The sequence below is a fragment of the Trifolium pratense genome, linkage group LG2 (genome assembly GCF_020283565.1).
Source record: "Trifolium pratense cultivar HEN17-A07 linkage group LG2, ARS_RC_1.1, whole genome shotgun sequence".
In the NCBI taxonomy this organism is placed as follows: Eukaryota; Viridiplantae; Streptophyta; class Magnoliopsida; order Fabales; family Fabaceae; genus Trifolium; species Trifolium pratense.
This window is the reverse complement of record NC_060060.1, coordinates 23,971,348-23,991,204: the sequence shown is the minus strand read 5'-3', so window position 1 is coordinate 23,991,204 and position 19,857 is coordinate 23,971,348. Positions and strand designations below refer to the sequence as shown.

The 19,857-nt window shown below is 31.6% G+C and overlaps 1 protein-coding gene across 2 annotated transcripts; it reads right to left on the bottom strand.

Annotated features, from left to right (window-relative positions):
• Positions 1-6,963: 6,963 nt before the first annotated feature.
• On the bottom strand, positions 6,964-16,034 carry LOC123905055 (protein SHORT ROOT IN SALT MEDIUM 1). Of its 2 annotated transcripts, XM_045954673.1 has the most exons (21): positions 15,815-16,034; positions 15,616-15,709; positions 15,265-15,462; positions 14,872-15,168; positions 14,617-14,690; positions 13,647-14,312; positions 13,490-13,535; positions 12,768-12,860; positions 12,522-12,577; positions 11,928-12,036; positions 10,913-11,124; positions 10,759-10,822; positions 10,349-10,522; positions 10,179-10,206; positions 8,685-9,976; positions 8,525-8,599; positions 8,317-8,391; positions 7,667-8,233; positions 7,506-7,547; positions 7,354-7,416; positions 6,964-7,261 (listed from the first exon to the last, which is right to left on the bottom strand). In XM_045954673.1, exons 2-21 carry the CDS (start codon positions 15,682-15,684, stop codon positions 7,172-7,174), a joined length of 4,290 nt encoding a protein of 1,429 aa, XP_045810629.1. In that variant the 5' UTR covers positions 15,685-15,709; positions 15,815-16,034; the 3' UTR covers positions 6,964-7,171. The 2 variants fall into 2 exon arrangements, with proteins under 2 accessions (XP_045810629.1, XP_045810628.1); XM_045954672.1 differs by having other exon boundaries at positions 10,759-11,124; positions 15,815-15,990.
• Positions 16,035-19,857: the final 3,823 nt, after the last annotated feature.

Genomic DNA, 19,857 nt, shown 5'->3' with positions numbered 1-19,857 from the left:
CACCATTCATTCATGAGCTATAGATTCATTAAGAGAAAAACTCAACCTCTATCGCTGCAGTATACACTATCCTACACCATAGGGATGAACTCAAATAGAAATTGGATAGTGTCTCCTCAAATTGACAAGTGACTTGTTCTTACCCATATGAACATAGCCTTACGAATTTTCACAATCTATGTTGGGTTACCATCACTCTCAATTTTTGTATTGGACATAAATCCATCCCCCTCGATGTATATATCATCCACTAGTTTCTTGCTCAGTGGGATTATCACAGGATCCTTTATATATATCACTCAACAACGCGATGTTTTACAAAATCACAATACATTGACTAAGACGTCTCTTAATCAATATTTCATCATTTATTTTCAATTGTACATCTATGATATATTATCATAGGCTTACTTAGATAAATTCTAAGCAACAACACCTCCACTAAGGGAGAAATTAAATCTATATTTAGGAGGGTGTATTGGATTGAGATTTCATGGGATTTTAAAAGACTTTTTTATGACAAAAAAATCTTGAGGTATTCAATCAAGACTTTTACAAAAGTTAAATAAATCTTGTGGTATTCAATTAAGACAAACATGATTTTTTTTTCAGGGCAATAAAATCCGTTGGTATTCAATTGAGATTTGGTACTACTTTTAAAATGTCTACTGGTATTCAAAAGTCTACCGATTTTGATGGATTCTTCTATGGAATGGATTTTGAAAGACTTTTTAGTTGAAAATACACTTGATAGACTTTTTCAACAATCTCACCAAAAGCCTTGAGACTTTTTTGAAATCTCCAAGACTTTTTATTTTCATCATCACTGTATCAAATTTTTTTTTCTTTATTTTTTCATAGTTCATCATCACTGCACTCCTTCTTCTTTTCTTTGTTCACTTGTTCAAGAATCTCACCAAAAGACTTGAGACTTTTTCAAACTCTCCAAGATTTTTTACTTTCATCATCATTATATCAGTTCTTCTTCTTCTTCTTCTTCTTCTTCTTCTTCTTCTTCTTCTTCTTCTTCTTCTTCTTCTTCTTCTTCTTCTATCAAATATGTTTTTTTGCAAAAAAATATTTTAACAAATTCTACATCTTTTTTACAAACTTTTGATTCAATACAACTTTTTACGGCAAATTTTTTTTCGTTACCTTCATCTGCTTCTTTTCCCATCAATGGTGATAATGGTTTTTATTTGTGATTAGAAACATATACGTGAAAAAAATGTAAGGCTTTTTTTTTGTTTAAAAATTTGGATTCCCAAAAAAATATAATTTCTTTTATTAAAATTTATTGATTCTTTTAAAATTTGCCTAATATACAAAAGTTTCTTAATATATAAAGTATTATGAAATCTTGATTGTAAAAAGTTTTTTGAAAAAAAATCTCTCAAAATCCATTCAAATCATGTGTTAAAAATCTTGATTGTAAAAAAGTCTCTGTAAAAAAGTCTTTAAAATCTCACAAAATCAATATAGTCCAACAAAATCTCATAAAATCATCAAGATTTTTTTTGCCAAAATTGTCTCATGAAATCTCAATCCAATACACCCCCCTTAGATTTATTGGCACAGGTCTACTTGAAAATTTCCAAGTGACAACCCCCCACATTTGGTAGAATTAATTTTCCAAATAAATTATTTATCCAAGTCTACTTGAAAGAATTCCAAGCGACAAACCCCCACATTGGAGAAACTAATCCACACAAATATTTATTTTCTTATCGAAAGTTTTATTAATCATCATTGTATTATTCTAATATAATGGATAATCCACAATATACCATATTATAGTTTATGGTATCTCTCAAATATTTCATGAGTCACAATCATAAGTCTACTTAGAATATTTCTAAGCGACGTCTTTTCTATCACATATTCAGGTTATGAAATTTCTCAATAAAATATCTCTTCAATTTTCCAACGAGAAAGCACAACATTTTTCCGTGAGACAAAACCTTATTGCATCACTTGAATAACAATTAGAGGACAGTATATATCCATATATATAAATAGTGAACAATATAAGCACAACAAAATATTATTCAACGATCGGTGAAATCAAAGTTTGAAAGTACTAAAGCTTTAAAACCAATTCATTTTATATCACCCCAATGTATCACAACCGAGTGCAATCCAAAATATAGTATCTCCAATTTTTCTTAAATCTTGCAATTCACATATATAGAATAAACATTGTAATAAACCAAGACACAAGCTCACTATAGACAACAAATTCATAATTTATAAAGAGTACTATTGATACAAAAAATTTGGTCACGTCAATATATAGGTAATTTTATTTTCACAAAAACATTAGAATAATTATATCTCTTTATTCAATCATACCCAGCAACCACACTTGTTTCATAAAAACATATAATATATTTATTTCCAAAATTTCTCAATTTCTTTCCAATCACATAATAAATAAGCAAAATAATCTTTCATGATAAAATAAATTTTTTTTTATCAAACGATGCTTTTGATATATATACATTAACTTTAATTATATAATTATGCTCCCACAATAAAATATATTTCGCACAAATTCAAGTGGACATTTTAATTTATGCTCAACAAAATTTTAGCTTTAAAAATAAATTCGTACACATTTAACTCAGTTAACCAATACTATGGCAAAGTGTCAAAAACTAAAAACAATCCATAAGATAAATTACCATGTTAAACAAACTCCAAACTTACATACATACTATATAGTATTAAAATAGGTACAAAGTAATTATTCCATAACAATAAGCAATTCAACATTAAACCAGCATGAGTAGTATGGAATGTACACTAGCATAGAATCGAACATACACAGTATTTAAAAGTCTAAAAACACACATTCATGGACATAGTTTGCAATTAACAGTAACAAATCATATTTGAGCAAGGAAACATAGATAAAGTGGAATAATAAGATAGAACCTGGATGAATCTCATTCATCATTTCATTTCTCTATACAATCAAAATCAGCACGCTCCTAGAGTGAGTAGCCTCAAAATTTGCTTTCCATCGATATCATATCTAACTTCATTTCTCAAATTAAAATTCTTCCTTTTCATCTACAAATAATTCTATTACCAAATCAAAATTAAAATTAATAATAATTTTATGTCAAAGAATTACTCTTAAGATTGTTGGAAAAATATGACATAGAATTATTTCATTAATATAAATCAAAGAAATATTGGTATAAATATATATGATACATAATAAAATAAAAATATAGAACAAGAAGAACTTATCGATTTGATGACTGAGGCGTGCAATGCACTGGGCTTAAGAGTATTTCGCCACCACAGGTAAGTTACCCGGTGCAGTTGGTCTCATAGCTAATACCCTCCAGGATACAATAGTCTCTTCTTGCTAGCACTGCACGTGAATTAGCAAGGTCTCATAGAACTACTTTTTGGATGTTCATAGGAACTTAGTATTATATATATTTATTCACATATTGTTTTCTTTCTCTAATTCACGATTTTCTCTCTATATTCTTCACTAAGCCCAACCAAGCTATATATATGCACACATGATTATCTCCAACAATAAACCAAATTAACATTACTATTACTAATATAATAATAATACAAGTTAAACCGACAAATCTTATTAATTAGGATTGATTGATTATTAATCCTGCCAATGAAGTAGGAACGGCTATAAGCAACCAATTAGAAACGTGCAATCACCAATCAATATTAATAATTAATAATAATTCTATATAAATTAAGTAAATTATTATATGAAAATATCCAACAATTAATAATTATAAACATCCTTTTAAAGATAAAATTTGTCTCTAAACATAACTCTATTTTACATTGGAATCCGAAAAGTCAACTACAAATACATCTTTTCACCAAAAACAATTTAGTAATTGTAATACCCAAAAAGTACACATTTATTATGCTACCAACTTTTCTTAATATGCGTGAAAAACTCCAATGAGGACTTATATTAAGAGACAGGGGAAGTATGGAATAAAACAAACAATGAACACATAAGAAGTTTGATAACAAAGGTCCTTAAGTGGTGCGATCATCATTATATTCTTCTTTTTGTTCAAGTTTTTACGACAGATCCCCGATACAAGATCTAACAAAAAAAAATCTCCAAAAATAGATATTATAAAATCACTCTCATATATTTCATGTTAACGTTGGAAGTGAATGTTCTAACATTATTTTACTGTAGGACTATTTCATGTTAACGTTGGAAGTCATATTAAAGTTGAATTCAAAGAAGACTGAATGAATTATTGAGGATGGCAAAGACATTATTTTACTGTAGGACTATTTTATCTTACATTCACATTCTAAAATATGACTACATATATTTTGATTTCTCAAAACTGTGATGAAGTTCTAATGTATTTATATTGTTTTATAATTAACTAGTTTAAAGACTCGTGCATTCGTACGGGTCATTGACTTTTAATCGATATTTAAGTTTGTCGTTATATTTTGGTAGAAAATTTATTTAGAATAAAATATTTAAAAATTTGTTATATAATATTGTTAAAATATAGGTGAAACTATATTGTGCTATTTTTTGTAAAACTTATTAAATGAATAAATTTGATTATAATAATCAATGATAAATTATTCAATTTTTTATGTATCCGTCACAAATAATAGTTCCGTGTACATTTTTTAATAAAAAATTAGAAATTTGATTAGAAATATTTAAGATAATTTAGTAAATTTAATGGTAATCAACTTTATTGTATTATATTATTATTATTATTATTATTATTATTATTAACAGTCAATAGTATTTTTTTTATGAAAAATATTGTTGATGTTTCTATTTCTATATTTCTAATTTTATGCATATTAATCTTATTTTTTCTATAATTTTTATTGACTATTTTATTCTCTTTTTTCTTTTAATAGATTATTGAGTTGATCATATTAATCTATTTTTGTGCTATTTTTATGAGTATAGATTGTTTTGTTTTGTTCCGATCTATAATATGGATTGTTTCTATTTTTAAGCATATCATATTTTTTTGTATTTACCTTTTTTTTGTGAAATTACAATGAGGATATAAAACTTGAAATGTGGTTAAAAGTAATAAGGATAAATTAGTAACTTTGGTGGTAATCGATTTTAATATATTATTAGTAGTAGTGCTTAATTTTTATTTTGTTTAAGAAAGTAACAGACAATATCCCTTAATTTTTTAGTTCATGATTTTAAATTACGGCTGATAGAAAAGATTCAAAAAAATTTCCATCATCACTATCAAAATTTCAACAGCATTAACCTTATTTCTGCACTATAAACTTTCAATCCAACGGTAAATTTTGTAAAATTCGTATTCGTTATAATATAAATGACTACTTGTCCACCATGCACAACATAGGAAGCTTGTGCATGTTAGACAAAACCTACTTTGGGGTACTTTTAACAACAGCGAATTGTGTTTGATATACCAATGAATTGGTGAAAATAATCTTAATTGAGTCCGTTAAATTGTTGTCAGAGGTTCGATTACTGTTTTCTGTATATAAAGGAGCTAGAACTCACTATATGTGTCCTCACAAATTTTTTAAAAGAGATTAGTCATATTTTTTTTCTTTTTATAAAAGATTAATCATCATTAACTGCGATTTCTTACTTATATGCTATAACAAAAATTGTATTTGATATTTCCGTACGTCCAGAGAACCTTCATAGTATAATTATTATCACCATTAAGAAGATGGAATCGGAACTGAAGTAGGTAGTTGTGCATGGTCAGTGGTCACTGGTTGAAATTGAATGCACTGGTGCTTTCGTTACTATTTTTCATATATTGCTTCCTATAACTTTGCTTCTTTTATAGAGACATTTCTTTTCCAGAGACTATACAGTAATCCTGGCCGTACATATCCTGTCCTAAAAGCATAAACATGTGTGCGAGTACTGTAGGAGTTTTGGCCTACGGTGACCTTATAATGTCATTCACACATCCATACATGGAAAGAAATTAAGAAAGTTATAAAACATTGAAGTTTCAATTGATTGATGTATGTTTAAGTTGGAACAACCAGTGACAAAAGGAAATAATCCATCCGTCCCTAATTAATAATTATAAACATCTTTTCAAAGATAAAATTTGTCTCTAAACATAACTCTATTTTATATTGGAATTCGAAAAATCAACTACAAATACATTTTTTCACCAAGGACAATTTAGCAATTGTAATACCCAAAAAATACACATTTATTATGCTACCAACTTTTCTTAATATGCGTGAAAAACTCCAATGAGAACTTATATTAAGAGACAGGGGGAGTATGGAATAAAGCAAACAATGAACACATAAGAAGTTTGATAACAGAGGTCCTTAAGTGGTGGATACATCTCTGACCGTAGAATTTGCTACGACATGTTTCTATTAGATGAATTAATTAATTAATTAGTGTTTCAGTCTTGCAAGCAGTATTTCATAGCAATAATAATTTGGTCCTGATAACAACAACAAAAGCGCAGTTCTTTGAATCAAACATTGAATATACTCAACAGTTTAAAAATCCTATAACTAGATATTTATAAGCAAAATAAAGCATGATTTTTATTGGTTACTCATAATGACATTTTTAAAATTAAAAAGAAATCATACCACTGGTTAAGTCAAATTCATATAAAACTATCTTCTCTGTTACCCAACCAAAAAAAAAAAAAAAAAAAAAAAAAACTATCTTCTTTTTATCAAAATAGTCAAAATTAATAATTAATTATTAACATTAATATTTTTCACCAAATTCAAAGCTCTATCGGCCTTTCATTTCAAATTGCTCCTTTTCTTTTTTGTGCAAGAAAGAATTGAGTCGCATTCATAATAATTTATAAATATATAAGTGAAATTAACATCCAAATGTTTAAAATTCATTAAACCAAAAAATTCAATACAAAAGTACTCAACTAGGACAACATAAATGTTTGAAAAGAAACATAAATATTTGAAAAGCAACATGTAAAAATTGAAGAAAAAAATTGTTTCAAAGGCAGGATTGTATCATGCACGAAAATGAACAGCCAAATTTGGTCTCATCAATGAACATTATATCCTCACTAACATAAATAAAGGACCACCTATCCTTTCACCAAAGCAAGCAAATTCAATGAATGTCAAACCCTTAAAGTTACAACAAAAAAACAAGGGGGCATCAAACGTCACTCATCCGCGCCAACTTGATATAAAGTATCCGATCGTCCCTCCCAGTGTTGCTCTCCAACAATGCACTTTGTACAAGCTCCTGTATTTATAAAGAGCATTAGAATGGAATCATAGTGAACACGAGAGGAAGGAAAATAATAAAAATTAAACAGACTTCAGCAATTTTCACACCTTCACATCCCTGTGAGAAAGGAACATCCCTAGATTGTGGATTATTATTCTCATATCTTCAACCTGGAAAAAAAAACATTTTTATCATTCTTGAAGGATAAAAATAAAATATATAAACAATAATGATAAAATAAAGACCAAGGTGGGGTTACCCTAATGTAGCCAACACGATTCCGATCAAAAAATCGAAAAGCCTGCAATTAAAAATAAATCGAAGTATTATTTCATGGAAACTAAATTAAGACATACGTAGATGACCAAATAGAAGCAATAATAACCAACTGAAACATAGTGTACAAGAAAAAACAAGTACCTTCAACAATTCTTTGTCCACAACAGCTTCCTTAACAGCAGGGGTTTCTTTCTTAACTGTATTGTCTTTCTTAACCTTGCTTTCCTTTTCATCATTGAGTTGAACATCGTCTTTGGACTCTTTCACCTCATCTTTAACCTTTATTTCCCCTTTAGAAGTTTCATCTGCTGGTTTTTCATTGCTAGCAACATTTTCAGATTCATTTTTTGCATCAGCCTCTTGCTCAGCGTTATTATCATTGGATGAGTCGTGTTGGGGACTATCATTTTCCATTTCCTCTTCTGGATCCTCTTCAGGGTCCTCTTCTTCCGGTTCTACTTCCTCGTCTGATGCATTTTCCATCTTCACATCCTCCTCCTTATTACTAGAATTATCATTCTCGGCAACAGTTTTGTCGTTATCTGCTTGAGTTGGATTTGATGTGTCCACTTTTGTCTCACTCTTAACGGAAGGATCATCACCCTTTTGACGTTTTGTGGGTGTCTTGTTTGCACTATCCTTGTCAGGCTCCTCTTCCCTCTGCCTCTTTCGCTGAGCTCTTTTGATCACAAATTTTTCACGCAGTTTCTGAAGAAAAAATGGTAAACCTAGTTAACCATCTTTAGCGAATCAAGTCAAGCATGACATGACAAAAAGTAATCTTAACCAACCTGAAGAAAATTCAAAATCCTACTACCCATTTGAAACTGAAGCATTTCATAAAATGATTCGGCGAACAATGAAAGCTGCAAAAATACCAAACCAAAAAACACAAATTCTGAATCAGCAACAGCCCCGTAGAGATTCAACAACAGTCCAATTCCCAATGATGGTGGGAAATTTTGCAAAGAAAAATGAAGAAAAAACATATAAACAAACCTCAAGTGTTGATTCTTCAACATCTTTGTCAGTATAATCCAACAATGAATCAAGAGACAGTGACAATGACCGTAGCTGTACAAGTATTGACGTTAGAATTAAAGTGTACAAAAGATAGTGCATGTAAATGTTTCTAAAATTAAGCTAAAAAATACCGTACTTTAGAATCTTTTGTCGATTTTGTTTTTAGAATAAGTCCAGGGTGCCGAGGAGGTTCATCAGACTTCCTCTTCTCTTTCACTTCTTTACTAGATTTGCTTTTAGGCTCATCTTTTCCATCTTTCTCTTTTGTTACTTTCTCATCTTTTGATTTATCCCCAACTTTCAGTTTCCCCTTGACAATTTGAGTATCTTTCTCAGAGGTTTTCTGTTTAGCTATCTTGGATCCACTTTTTTCTTCAGTTGCTTTTCCATCCTTCTTGTCTTCATTGTCAGACTTCTTTTCATTTTTATTGGAATCACCTGCACCTTCTGGCTTCTCGGAGGTGTCTACCTTTAACTTTTTCTTAGGAACTACCTTCACAATTTTCTTTTTTACCACTGGTGCAATTTTTGTGTCTGCATCAGTAGCCTGCTTGCCAGTGCTCTGTGTAACATCATTTGCAGGAGCTGCCACGGCATTCTCTTCATCCTTTTTATCAGACTTGGTGTCTCTTTTATTGGAATCAGTTGCATCATCTTGCACCCCAGAGGATGGTGTTTTTAACTTTCTCTTGGTTACTACTACCTTTGCAGGTTTCTTGCCCTCAGGCACTATGGTGTCTGCATCAGCAGCCTGCTTGCCAGTGCTGTCAGTACCATCCTTTGCTGGAACTGCTGCAACATTCTCTTCATTTACTACAGATTTAGACGCCTCATCAACCACCTTCTTTTTAGGTACCCGCTTGATAATTTTCTTTTTTATAGTTTTCACAGTAGCATCCTTGGTACCTATATTAACTGCTGGATCCAGTTTCTCCAGAGGCTTACCTTCCAAACTGCTTATTTCCTTGTCATTTTTCCCTTCATCGTCAGTTTTCGCAACTGGAATATCTGCCGCAACTATGTCTTTCCCAGTAGTTTGAATCCCAGTAGGATCCACAGAAGGCTTGACTTCATCAACAGGAACATCTGATGTGGCCACTTTGTCTGCAACAACCTTCTCACCAGATTTCTCACTTTGTTTCTTTGCACTATCATTTGTCTTACTGACAACTTTTTTCACAATCTTCTTTATAATTTTCTTCTTCACAGACTTCACACTTCCTGTGGGTTGACCGGGGGTAGTTTCGCCTGGCTTTTTCTCGGCACTCTTGGCTTCACCTACATCTACGGAATCCTTTTTAGCAACTGTCTTTTTACTCGCTCCAGCTTTTTTTTCACTCTCTTCCTTAACAGTACTATTATCTTTCTCCTTTTTCTTAACATCTGGTTTTTCAGATGCAGCAGAATCCTTCCTCTTATCTGATTTGTCTAAATTATTGAAAAAGAAAAATAATCACAACTAGAGATAAAGATAACTCGGGTAAGAAGAAAATGGTACCAAGCCATGCACAGGAGAGTAAAGGGCTATGAAGCCATGCATTAGAAAGAACGATACAACTATGCATGATAGCAATAAGAAAATGATAAAATGTCATGTACAGGAAGAAGGTGAAGGTAATAGTCGACTGACCATTTGATTCCTTGATAGCCCTTGATTTCTGAAATATTACCAAAACAATATTAAAAGATAATAATAGTAGAATGAACATGGAAACAAACTGTGTATTGCAATTCATTCATTCCAAAATAATCATGTAAATGTAACAAGCTAAACTAATGAATAAATAAAACCAACCAAACCTCTTTCTTTAGAGAAATTTGACGTTCTCTTTCAGCCACTGCTTTCTTGTGGGCAAGCCACTGATCACGCCATTCATCCAATGAAGGGAGGCACTCAGACAAATCAGGAACATAAAGTACAGTAATTTCCTTGTGGCTGAAGAAACCATCTTTACCGATTCTATCATAATGTATCTGGAAAACATAACAAAAGAAACAAAGATATAACCATAGTCTCGAATGAAGAAAATGTTACAAAAGAAACAAAGAGGAAACAGATGTAAAAAGTTCACTCCTAAGACATGAAGGTATACAAACTACAACAGTAGAAGTGAAAACATTAAATGATAGTAATTGACTTGCTCCTACAACAGTAGAAGTTTAAACATTAAAAATAACGTGAGCTAAATAGTCAAAAAATAAGGTGGTACCTCAAGGAATCGATTCCAGTGTTGACACTTCTGCAAATCAAGCTGAATGATATCCTTTGTGTATCTGTAAAAGTAGGAAAAATATCCATTATTCAGTAAGGGAAAGCATAAGTTTTTGCAGCAAATTATCATATCATGATATTGAGGTATAAACCTAAGGGCTGCTCTGATCAAAGAGCTATCATCATTAGATGGATCACCACCATCAGCAGGTTCCCATGGACCACCAACTGCCATGAAAGAATGATCCTTCTTAAGGATCGCAAACCTAAGGAAATTGCAAATATGAGGAATGCGGTCATCAAGAAGTTTATCTGATGACAGCTCCTCCAATGCACCCCTACTAAGCCCATTCATCAAAACTACCTGAAACAAGTACAAAAACAAACTACTTATCAAACAGTAGAAACACCAAATCTCTCAAGAATTAAACAGTTAACACATCAATATCAAACAGCAGACCAACAATATGATAGCATAAGCAGATAGATTGAAAATAATCTCAAAAATTATCAACTTGATACCAGCATGGCCAATAAACAGAAGACTATAAATCTTACACAAGTATAAATGCTAAAAAAACAAACAATTGCCCAAATCAACAAGCCAATAGCAAAATTGGAAAAGGAATGTTGGTATTATTGGAAATATAACACTGGATGGGAACTAGCAGTATCAGATAATAAGTGTCTCAGAAATTGGGACCCACCACATGACCAAATTAAGAGGGAACAAAATCAATAGTATGCTAGGTCATTCTTTTTGCAGTAAAACATTAAAATATTAGAAAAAACAGCATTTGTAGCAAAGACCTCTGAAAAAAGACTGGGGTAGCAGGAAAAACAATGGGTTTAAATCTAATACACTTGAATAGCTAGCCAAAATCGGAAAGCAAGTCAATTTAAATCATTCACACCAGAGGACTATTTACAATGATCACTTCTCAAGAACAACTATTTTGTATACTACTACTATATAAGTCAGTTCAAGATCTCAAAAACCTATTTTTGGTATTACATTACTACTAAGAAATAAACTACACAGATTAAAAAAAAAAAACTATATGGCACAAAATATCAAAGTCAACATAATTACATTTACAAAATAAAAGCAATATCACATAAAATAAAGAGTAAAGTGTAGTTTACAATATTAGATGTTAAACCTACTTTTGCATTCCAAACTGTATTTCTCTGTTCTGAACTTGTAGGTTGAACTGTCAAAAGCTTACTGGATGAGTCTCTAGCACCTTCTTCTTCAACAAAATCATGCTCAAAACTGCTCAAAACCATATTCTTTCTACTTATAATTTCTCAAATGCAATATCAATATCAATTAAAAACATATTCAACAAATGACGAATACAGTTTTCCGACATATAAAAAACAATGTACACCAGCTTGTTACAACCAACAATCAACTAAATTTAAAAAAACAACGCAGAAGTTTACCAAAAACTAAATTTTAAAAGACATCCCACCCAAATATTTGTTTACCAAAACTATTACAGAAATAATTGTGTACCACCATTTCAGTGCCAAAATATTACTGAAAATGTTACCACCATTAATCAACTAAATTTTGAAGACATCCCACCCAAATATTTATTTACCAAATATTACAGGAATATTTGTGGGCCTCTTACTAGAGAAATTCAAGATATTCGGACTACAAAAACAGACAAAACAATTCTTAAATTTTTGAACAAATTGGAACAAGATAGAAGAGCAAAAAAACCACAATCAAAACATGAAGAGATATACCTGACAGGAGTATGCATAGAGAGTTTAAGGTTTTCCTTCGGCCAGTTCACAACAACCTAAAGCATTTATATAAAATGTTAAATTAAAATTGAACCTTTATAATAAAGAAAGTAAATTGCGTTTGGATTAGCTTATTTTGTTCTTAAAAAAAAAGTCCAACATAAGCTTATTGAGATATATTCTGGAAAATTGGTAATATCCGCAATAATAATTGTTACCAGACAAGCAAACAGCACCAGTGTGTACCTTGGAAAATTCGGGCGAGATGAAGAGTCGCGGGTATCGCTTGTCGATTGAGAGATAATCCCTCTCAATATTTACCAAACAAGAAGGGTAAACCTGTTTGTGTAGTTTAATCAATGTAAACTCGATTAATACAGTTAATATAACTTGAGAAATCATGCAACGGTTATAATAGACAAAAAAATCAAAACATAAAACAGGTCTATGTGCAATCAATAAGGATAGAAATACTCCTAAAAATATATACACTTTTTAAATAGATTTTAGTGGTGGCTGCAAAGATCTGCTAAGTAATAATTGAAAGACAACCCAAAATTAAAAGCAAGGTCTTTGGAACAAAGAATATGGGGAAAAAAAGCAATGAACCACCAGACAGTAGAACTGCAAAATGAACATATGGGTGTGGAGAAAAGGACATTTAAAACCCAATAACAAACTAGATTTCTGAGGATGCACACTCAACAAGGACATCAGAGAGAAAAGAAAACAAAGAACTGAAATGCCCCAGCATCATTGAATCAAATCATGTGGACCAGTAGAGGTCAAGGGTGAACTTCTCAATAAACTGAGCCCAAGGTTATAAACAGTAAAAGGTTCAAGTGAAAAACTATTAGCTATAATGGGAAATAGTAAATCCTATTAGGCAATTATCCAAGGATCTCCAGTGGAAAAAAAGCAGAAGAACAGGCTCCTTGAATAGGAATATAAGTTCCATTTCCTTTTACCTTGCAGATATATTCTCTCCGTTTTTCTTTAACCGGTGAACGGTGCCTTCAGCATATAAGAACATTAAGTTAGATACAAAACGCTTCAAGATACACAAGCAGCTAGTTATTCAGAACCAGAGCAGGACGCAGAAATAGAAAAATCATTAAGATCCACCTATGTAAAGAGCCACGATGTGGGGAGTCCCGTCGTGAAGATTTCGTCTCCTTTGTCAAAGACGACCCGCGAGGATCCTTTGAAGTACTACGGGGATCCTTGGAGGATCTCACTGGAGTTCGTTCAAGCTTAACTTCAAGTGCACGTTTGCGATCACGCTCCCTCTCCTTTTCACGCCGCTCCATGCGCTCCTTTTCGCGTTCCTTTTCTCGATCTCGTTCCCGTTCTCGCAATCGTTCTCGTTCTTTGTCCCTTTCTCTGTCCCTATCTCTATCACGCAAGCGGTCCCGGCGTCGTTCTTCTTCCCTTAGTTCAAAATCTCGAAGATAGCTAGCCCGGTCATCCTTCCTATCAGAAGACAGCGGATTTGCTGGGTAATCCAAATCCATTGCATTTCCATGTATACCTTTTCCACTGGCATAGTCCCTACCGGGTGGCAAGCTCACTCCATAACCAGGATTTGATGCATTCTGGGAATACAAAAGATCATCCACATTTCTCCTTGGTGCTGCTCCTAATATCGATGGTGCATGTTGTCCACTATATGAAGTAGCACTTAACATTGATGAAGCATGGGGCTCAGAATCAATCCTTCCTCCATAAGACATGAGATCTTGGGTTGGGTGACGACTTGCAGCAGCCCTAGCTGCAAGATAATCAGTTTGTCTGCCAGAAACGTGTTGCTACTTAGTGTATGTAGAAATATTTTAACCATTTAACACATCTAGGAACTGTTGAACAGCTTCTGCTCAGTTTCATCAGAAACTCAAAAAAAGATTAAATAACTGCTTTACATATAATTCCCAGAAGGGAAAAAATGCACCATATTCATTAAGCAAAAAATAATATTATTTTCATGATCATTAAGTAGATCATTATACAAACATGATGCAAATTTTTCAAGAAATAAAATACCTTGTAAGTAGATCATTATACAAACATGATGCAAATTTTTCAAGAAATAAAATACCTTGTACCCCCATCCAGTGAGGCAGCTTGCAGGGACTGAGATTTCAGCAATTGCTCTTGTCGAAGCAAAGTGGCCTGATCAATGCGGTCATAAATTTCTGATTGCTGAATAATATAACGAGTGTAATATGACTACAGTAAAAAAGCATGCAGGTAACCCTATAGTACATTGTTAAGACCTACAGGTTCCTCGTGACATAGATACTCAGGAAAACAAATAAAGAAACCACAATCTATTCTAGGATTAAACACACACCTGATGTTGATGACTATATCCAACAGAATCAGTAGCATATCGTCCAGTTGGATCACTTGATAAATCCCTACCAATGTAACCACTCTGACGTTCACCATATTGCCTTCTATCTAATCCAGAATAATCCAAACTCTTGTCACCGTACAATTGATCAGATTTGTGACCATACCCGTGGGTTGAGGACGATGATAAATAGTCACTAGAAGCAAACTTAGGTGAATCTGAAACACCCAATGAGTAGCCCCCACGAGCATCTAAAGCTGATGACCCAGCTCCCTTGGTACTCAAAGACGGAGTCTGTACATCAAAAAAAATCATAATCAATTTTCCACATGAACAACATCAAAAGACATAGTAAAGCATATAATGAGAAAGATTTGAAAAAACACTGACCTGCTGTGCGGTACTCACAGCCGCCGAACCGTAAACAGAACTATACTGTCCTCCATACTGAGCAACAGCAGTATGAGCCCTATAACTACCAACATCAGCATCCTGAGAACTACCTAATACACCCGAATGCCTTGAAGCCGCAGAATGCGGGGTAGCATCATGTCCTCCAACAGATGCCCCAGAATAATTAGCACTCAACTACAGTCAAAAAATCCAAAATCAACCTCATAATCTACCAAGCTATACATAAAAACCCATTCTTTAAATATCACAATTTATTTATGAAACAAAAAAAGAAGTCTTTTTCTGCAAAAAAATAATAATTGATGAGAATTTCTTCGAAACCCTTACGTTTTGACCATATGCAGATTGACCAGTGTAGGATTGGCCGTAAGCGCCACTCCCTCTGGAAGAATACATGTTGATCCTTCAAGAACTACCAATCCTGAAACCAATAAGAATTGATCAAAAATTCGTCAGAATTACAACACAAAAGAAATTAGGGATTTTGATTTTTCTTCTATTTTCTTGATTTTGATTTTTCACTCACCGAATGAAGAAACAATTGATGCAAGCGGATTTGTGCGGAGATTCGGCAGAGGAGAAATTGAATTGGGGAAAAAAGAGGGCGAAGAAACCCTAGAAAGAGTTCATATAAAGAAGAGAGTGAGTGAAACTGAAACTGAAACTGTGTGCGTGCGTTATCTCATTATTATTATTACCAAGTCGCGAAAGAAAAAAAAACTAAGTTTAAGAATGACGCAAAAGATACGAGGGTTTTCATGAACATTTGGTACTATTGGTCTAGCTTTTTTTTACTTTTCTTTTTTAAGTTGGGCTAAATAATAGTAATTTTTAAAAGTTATGGTAAGAAAAAAAAAAAAAACAGCTTCTATATTTATATTTATATCTATTATATATTATATCCACTATATATAGAGAGGATATGAAGTTTTCATAATACTAACAATATCCTTTGATTTTTTTTAGTAGCAAAAAAAAAAATTATTAACAAACTCACCATAACATAAGGCACATTTTTTTTAGCATCAAAATTTTTTTATTAACAAGCTCACCGGAACATTAGGCATGTCTTTTTTTGAACATAAGTTAGACACAGTCAAGCGCATAACACGCTTGTCTGACACGCTAGTTTTAAAAATAATTATAATATATTATCAAATATATCTTTTAACACTATTATAATTAAGAAAAATTGAACATCTTTTATAAATAAAAAAAGTAAGATTTATCAAACAACTTTAATTTTAGTTTTAAAACTATTAATTTTAGTTTTATGGTTAAAACTATACTTAAAAAAAGTAAATACTTATCAAAATTAAACGACTAAATACTTATCAATATTAAATGAGTAAAATTTCATAATTAAAATTTGGAAAATGCTAATTGGTGCCCCCAGAGCACAGGTTAAGGTTACTAAAGATATTAATATTATCTTGAAATTTATGAAGTCAACATATTAAAAGTTTAAATTTTTGTTTTTTCAATGCAATTTTTTTCTTTTCTTTCCCATTTTAGTTCCTTAACTAGTGCCCCGTTAGCATGACCCTTAAAATTTAGTGTTGATCAAAATTAAAAATTGTCTTTATATAACAACTGTTCAATCAAGATTGAACAATTTTAATATATTAATTGCAACAGACTGTATGTAGCATTGACTGAGCTTAATCTAAATTGTTTCATTATAATAATTTACGCGAGGACAAGTCGGGCATTGGATATAGGATTGATATGGGTCTCAACCTAAATATGTTTTTTTTGAAGAAGCTAAAATGAGATATATATTAACTAAAAAATAGTCACCTCAGCACAAGGTGTGCCGAGATGGGCTACCAGAGTTTACAAAGAGACAGAAAAGAAAAATATAAAGATCAAAATCATACAAGGCCCAAACATAACAAAGGACTAGACCATCAGCTATGGTAGTTTAAAGCCAAAGTAACATTCTTCGACTTCAACCAACTATAAGAAAATAACTTGATCTTGTCCAATAACTGGAGAGAAGTGTTAGTTGAGCCTCTGAACAATCTGTGATTTCTTTCCGTCCATATAACTCATACGCTGACAAGCCAAATAAGCTGCAAAAAAGACCGGCATGCCCGAGATCCACCAACTGATGATGTGAAATGAACGAAATGATCCCAGACAGTACTGGAGTCCGTCAAAGAAATGTCAATCCATGTGCACACTAAAGCCCAAAGAGAACCAAAGAAGCTGCAAGAGATGAATAAATGATGAGCCGACTCTGCCTCCCCACAACCAACTACACACAACTGTGGTGAAGAAGATAAGATGCCTCGAGTGACCAGGTTTGACTTCGTAGGTAACTTGTCACGAAGTAGACGCCACGCAAAGATGGATACCTTCAAAGGAATCTGAGGATGCCAAATAAGATGTTTTGCATCATCTATAGTAACCGAATCACGAGTAGTCAAGAGCTGGTAAACTCCTCGAACAGTGTAACCTAAATATGTTATGGGCTTTTTTTACGGAAAAATAATAATTTCAGTAGCCAAGTAGCCATGAAGTCAGGGACAGATCCAAAAAATTAAGGATATCGGGATAACATATGTGTGAATGATATTAGATATTTTTTATGTCAAAAACAATTATTCCTACATTGATTTTTTTATATATATAGCATTGAACTATTTTTGTTACTGTATTACTTCTAAAATAGTTTTACACATATCAATATCTTTTAAAATAGTTTTATAAACATATGGTTAGACATTGGATGCATATATTTGCATTTTTTTATATTGATAATATGCATTACATTAAATTATACTCTAAATATAATATATGGGTGTGAAGTTTCACCGTTATTTAGGGAGTGACTAATAATTTGTTTAAGAGGCTCGAATAGTTTATAACTTGAACTAATTTATAGACATATACTGTTAATGTATACACATAATAATTAAAGTGACATCAACCTATTCCTGTGAAGTTACTCGGTTATAGGAACATCATATTATATATGCAGGGGTTGAGATTCGAACTCTGGACATCCTACTTATTTACTTTCAGGGTGAAATTTTTAGCCATTAAATTACTTGACAAAAAAATTGACAGCAACTCATATATACAATATATTACCATAAAAAGAAATATGGTGTAATGAAAAAATAAAGGTTTAATTAGTAAAATGGTCCCTTAAAGATATTTTTGGTTTCAGATTGGTCCCTTAAAGAAAAAAAGGACCAAATTGGTCCCTTAAAGAAAAAAAAGTCCGAATAGGTCCCTTAAAGACATCTCCGTTAATCAGTTTGGTCCTATTTAGATCTCTTTTTAAAATTTTTTTATGGATGATCTATATGATATAAACTTTCAGTCTAACGGTGAATTTTGTAAAATTCGTATTCGATATAATAAAAACGCTAACTTGTACACCGTGCACCATATAGTGCACTTGTGCATGTTAGAACTTGCCAAATGATACAATATATTCTACTTGTGCATAAACATGTTTTCACCGGAATGATGATTATTTCAACAAATGACTTTATCATGGTCCAAGAAAAAAATTGTCCGTTTACTATCATGAGAGGTTTAAAAGGTAATGAAAAGTTAGTTATAAAAATAATAATTAATTCTTATGATTAGTTGTGCTAAAGGGACAAACACAACACACATATATCTTTAATAATGATTATATAATTTTGTGAAGGGTTTTTCCAAATTCATAATTGTGCTAAAAACTATTTAATTATTTTCAGAAACTTTATACTATATAAAGAGATCAAATCATATTCTATTTTTCACACACAAAAAGGATAAAATATGATTGAAATTCTCAAGTTTGTTTGTGGATTCATTCTATTTGTTTCCTTATTTTTTATTGCAACGGAAGTTGCTGGTTAGTAGCAATGTAATCCTTTTCAAATTTTCTTCTCTGCTACATATATAGTTCGTACACAATTTTTATCATATTGTAGTAACATTATTTTATTTATAATATTCTATGAGTTGCATTTATTTATTGTACTTGCACGCAATAATTTTATTTTATTTGCCTAATTTTATGAACCTTGTATTTATGCATGAATTTGAACATAAGTTGATGATAAAGAAGCGAAGCATATTATTTAGATTGTCTTCTTCTCTCTTAATTTTAGAGATATCATCACCATAGTACCCAAGTCAACCACCTCTAAGAATAACTTTAACAATTTGATTGAAACATAATTTTTATCTTATTTCATAGCCTATAATTTTATTTTTATGCCATAGTTGATATTGTTACACTTGTCATTTTTAAGCACTTCAATTTATATTACTAGGGATAAACCCGTGCGTTGCACGGGTTCGATTAAATATTTTTTAAATGAAAAATAATAATTTATTTGAAATATGATTATATTTAATATTAGTATGTGTATAAAAATAAAATAAAAAGTTGTTAAGAAATATGAGATTTTTCGTTGATTTATATCGTAGTTTTGTTTATATATTAATGTAATAGATCTCTTATAATATTTTATAAGGTTGAAGGAATGCATCATATTTTATTTTAATAGTGTAATCGTTTAAGATTTTAGTTTTCTTTATATGAGTTGCAACTGTATA

What these genes read in the sequence shown, in the direction of transcription:
- LOC123905055 (XM_045954672.1), bottom strand. Translation starts at nt 15,684, where the DNA reads ATGTATTCTTCCAGAGGGAGTGGCGCTTACGGCCAATCCTACACTGGT. An exon ending in TCACTGGATGGGGGTACAAG is followed by an intron (nt 14,313 to 14,616) that starts GTATTTTATTTC and finishes CGTTTCTGGCAG; the next exon opens with ACAAACTGATTATCTTGCAG. An exon ending in GGCTATCAAGGAATCAAATG is followed by an intron (nt 9,977 to 10,178) that starts GTCAGTCGACTA and finishes TCAATAATTTAG; the next exon opens with ACAAATCAGATAAGAGGAAG.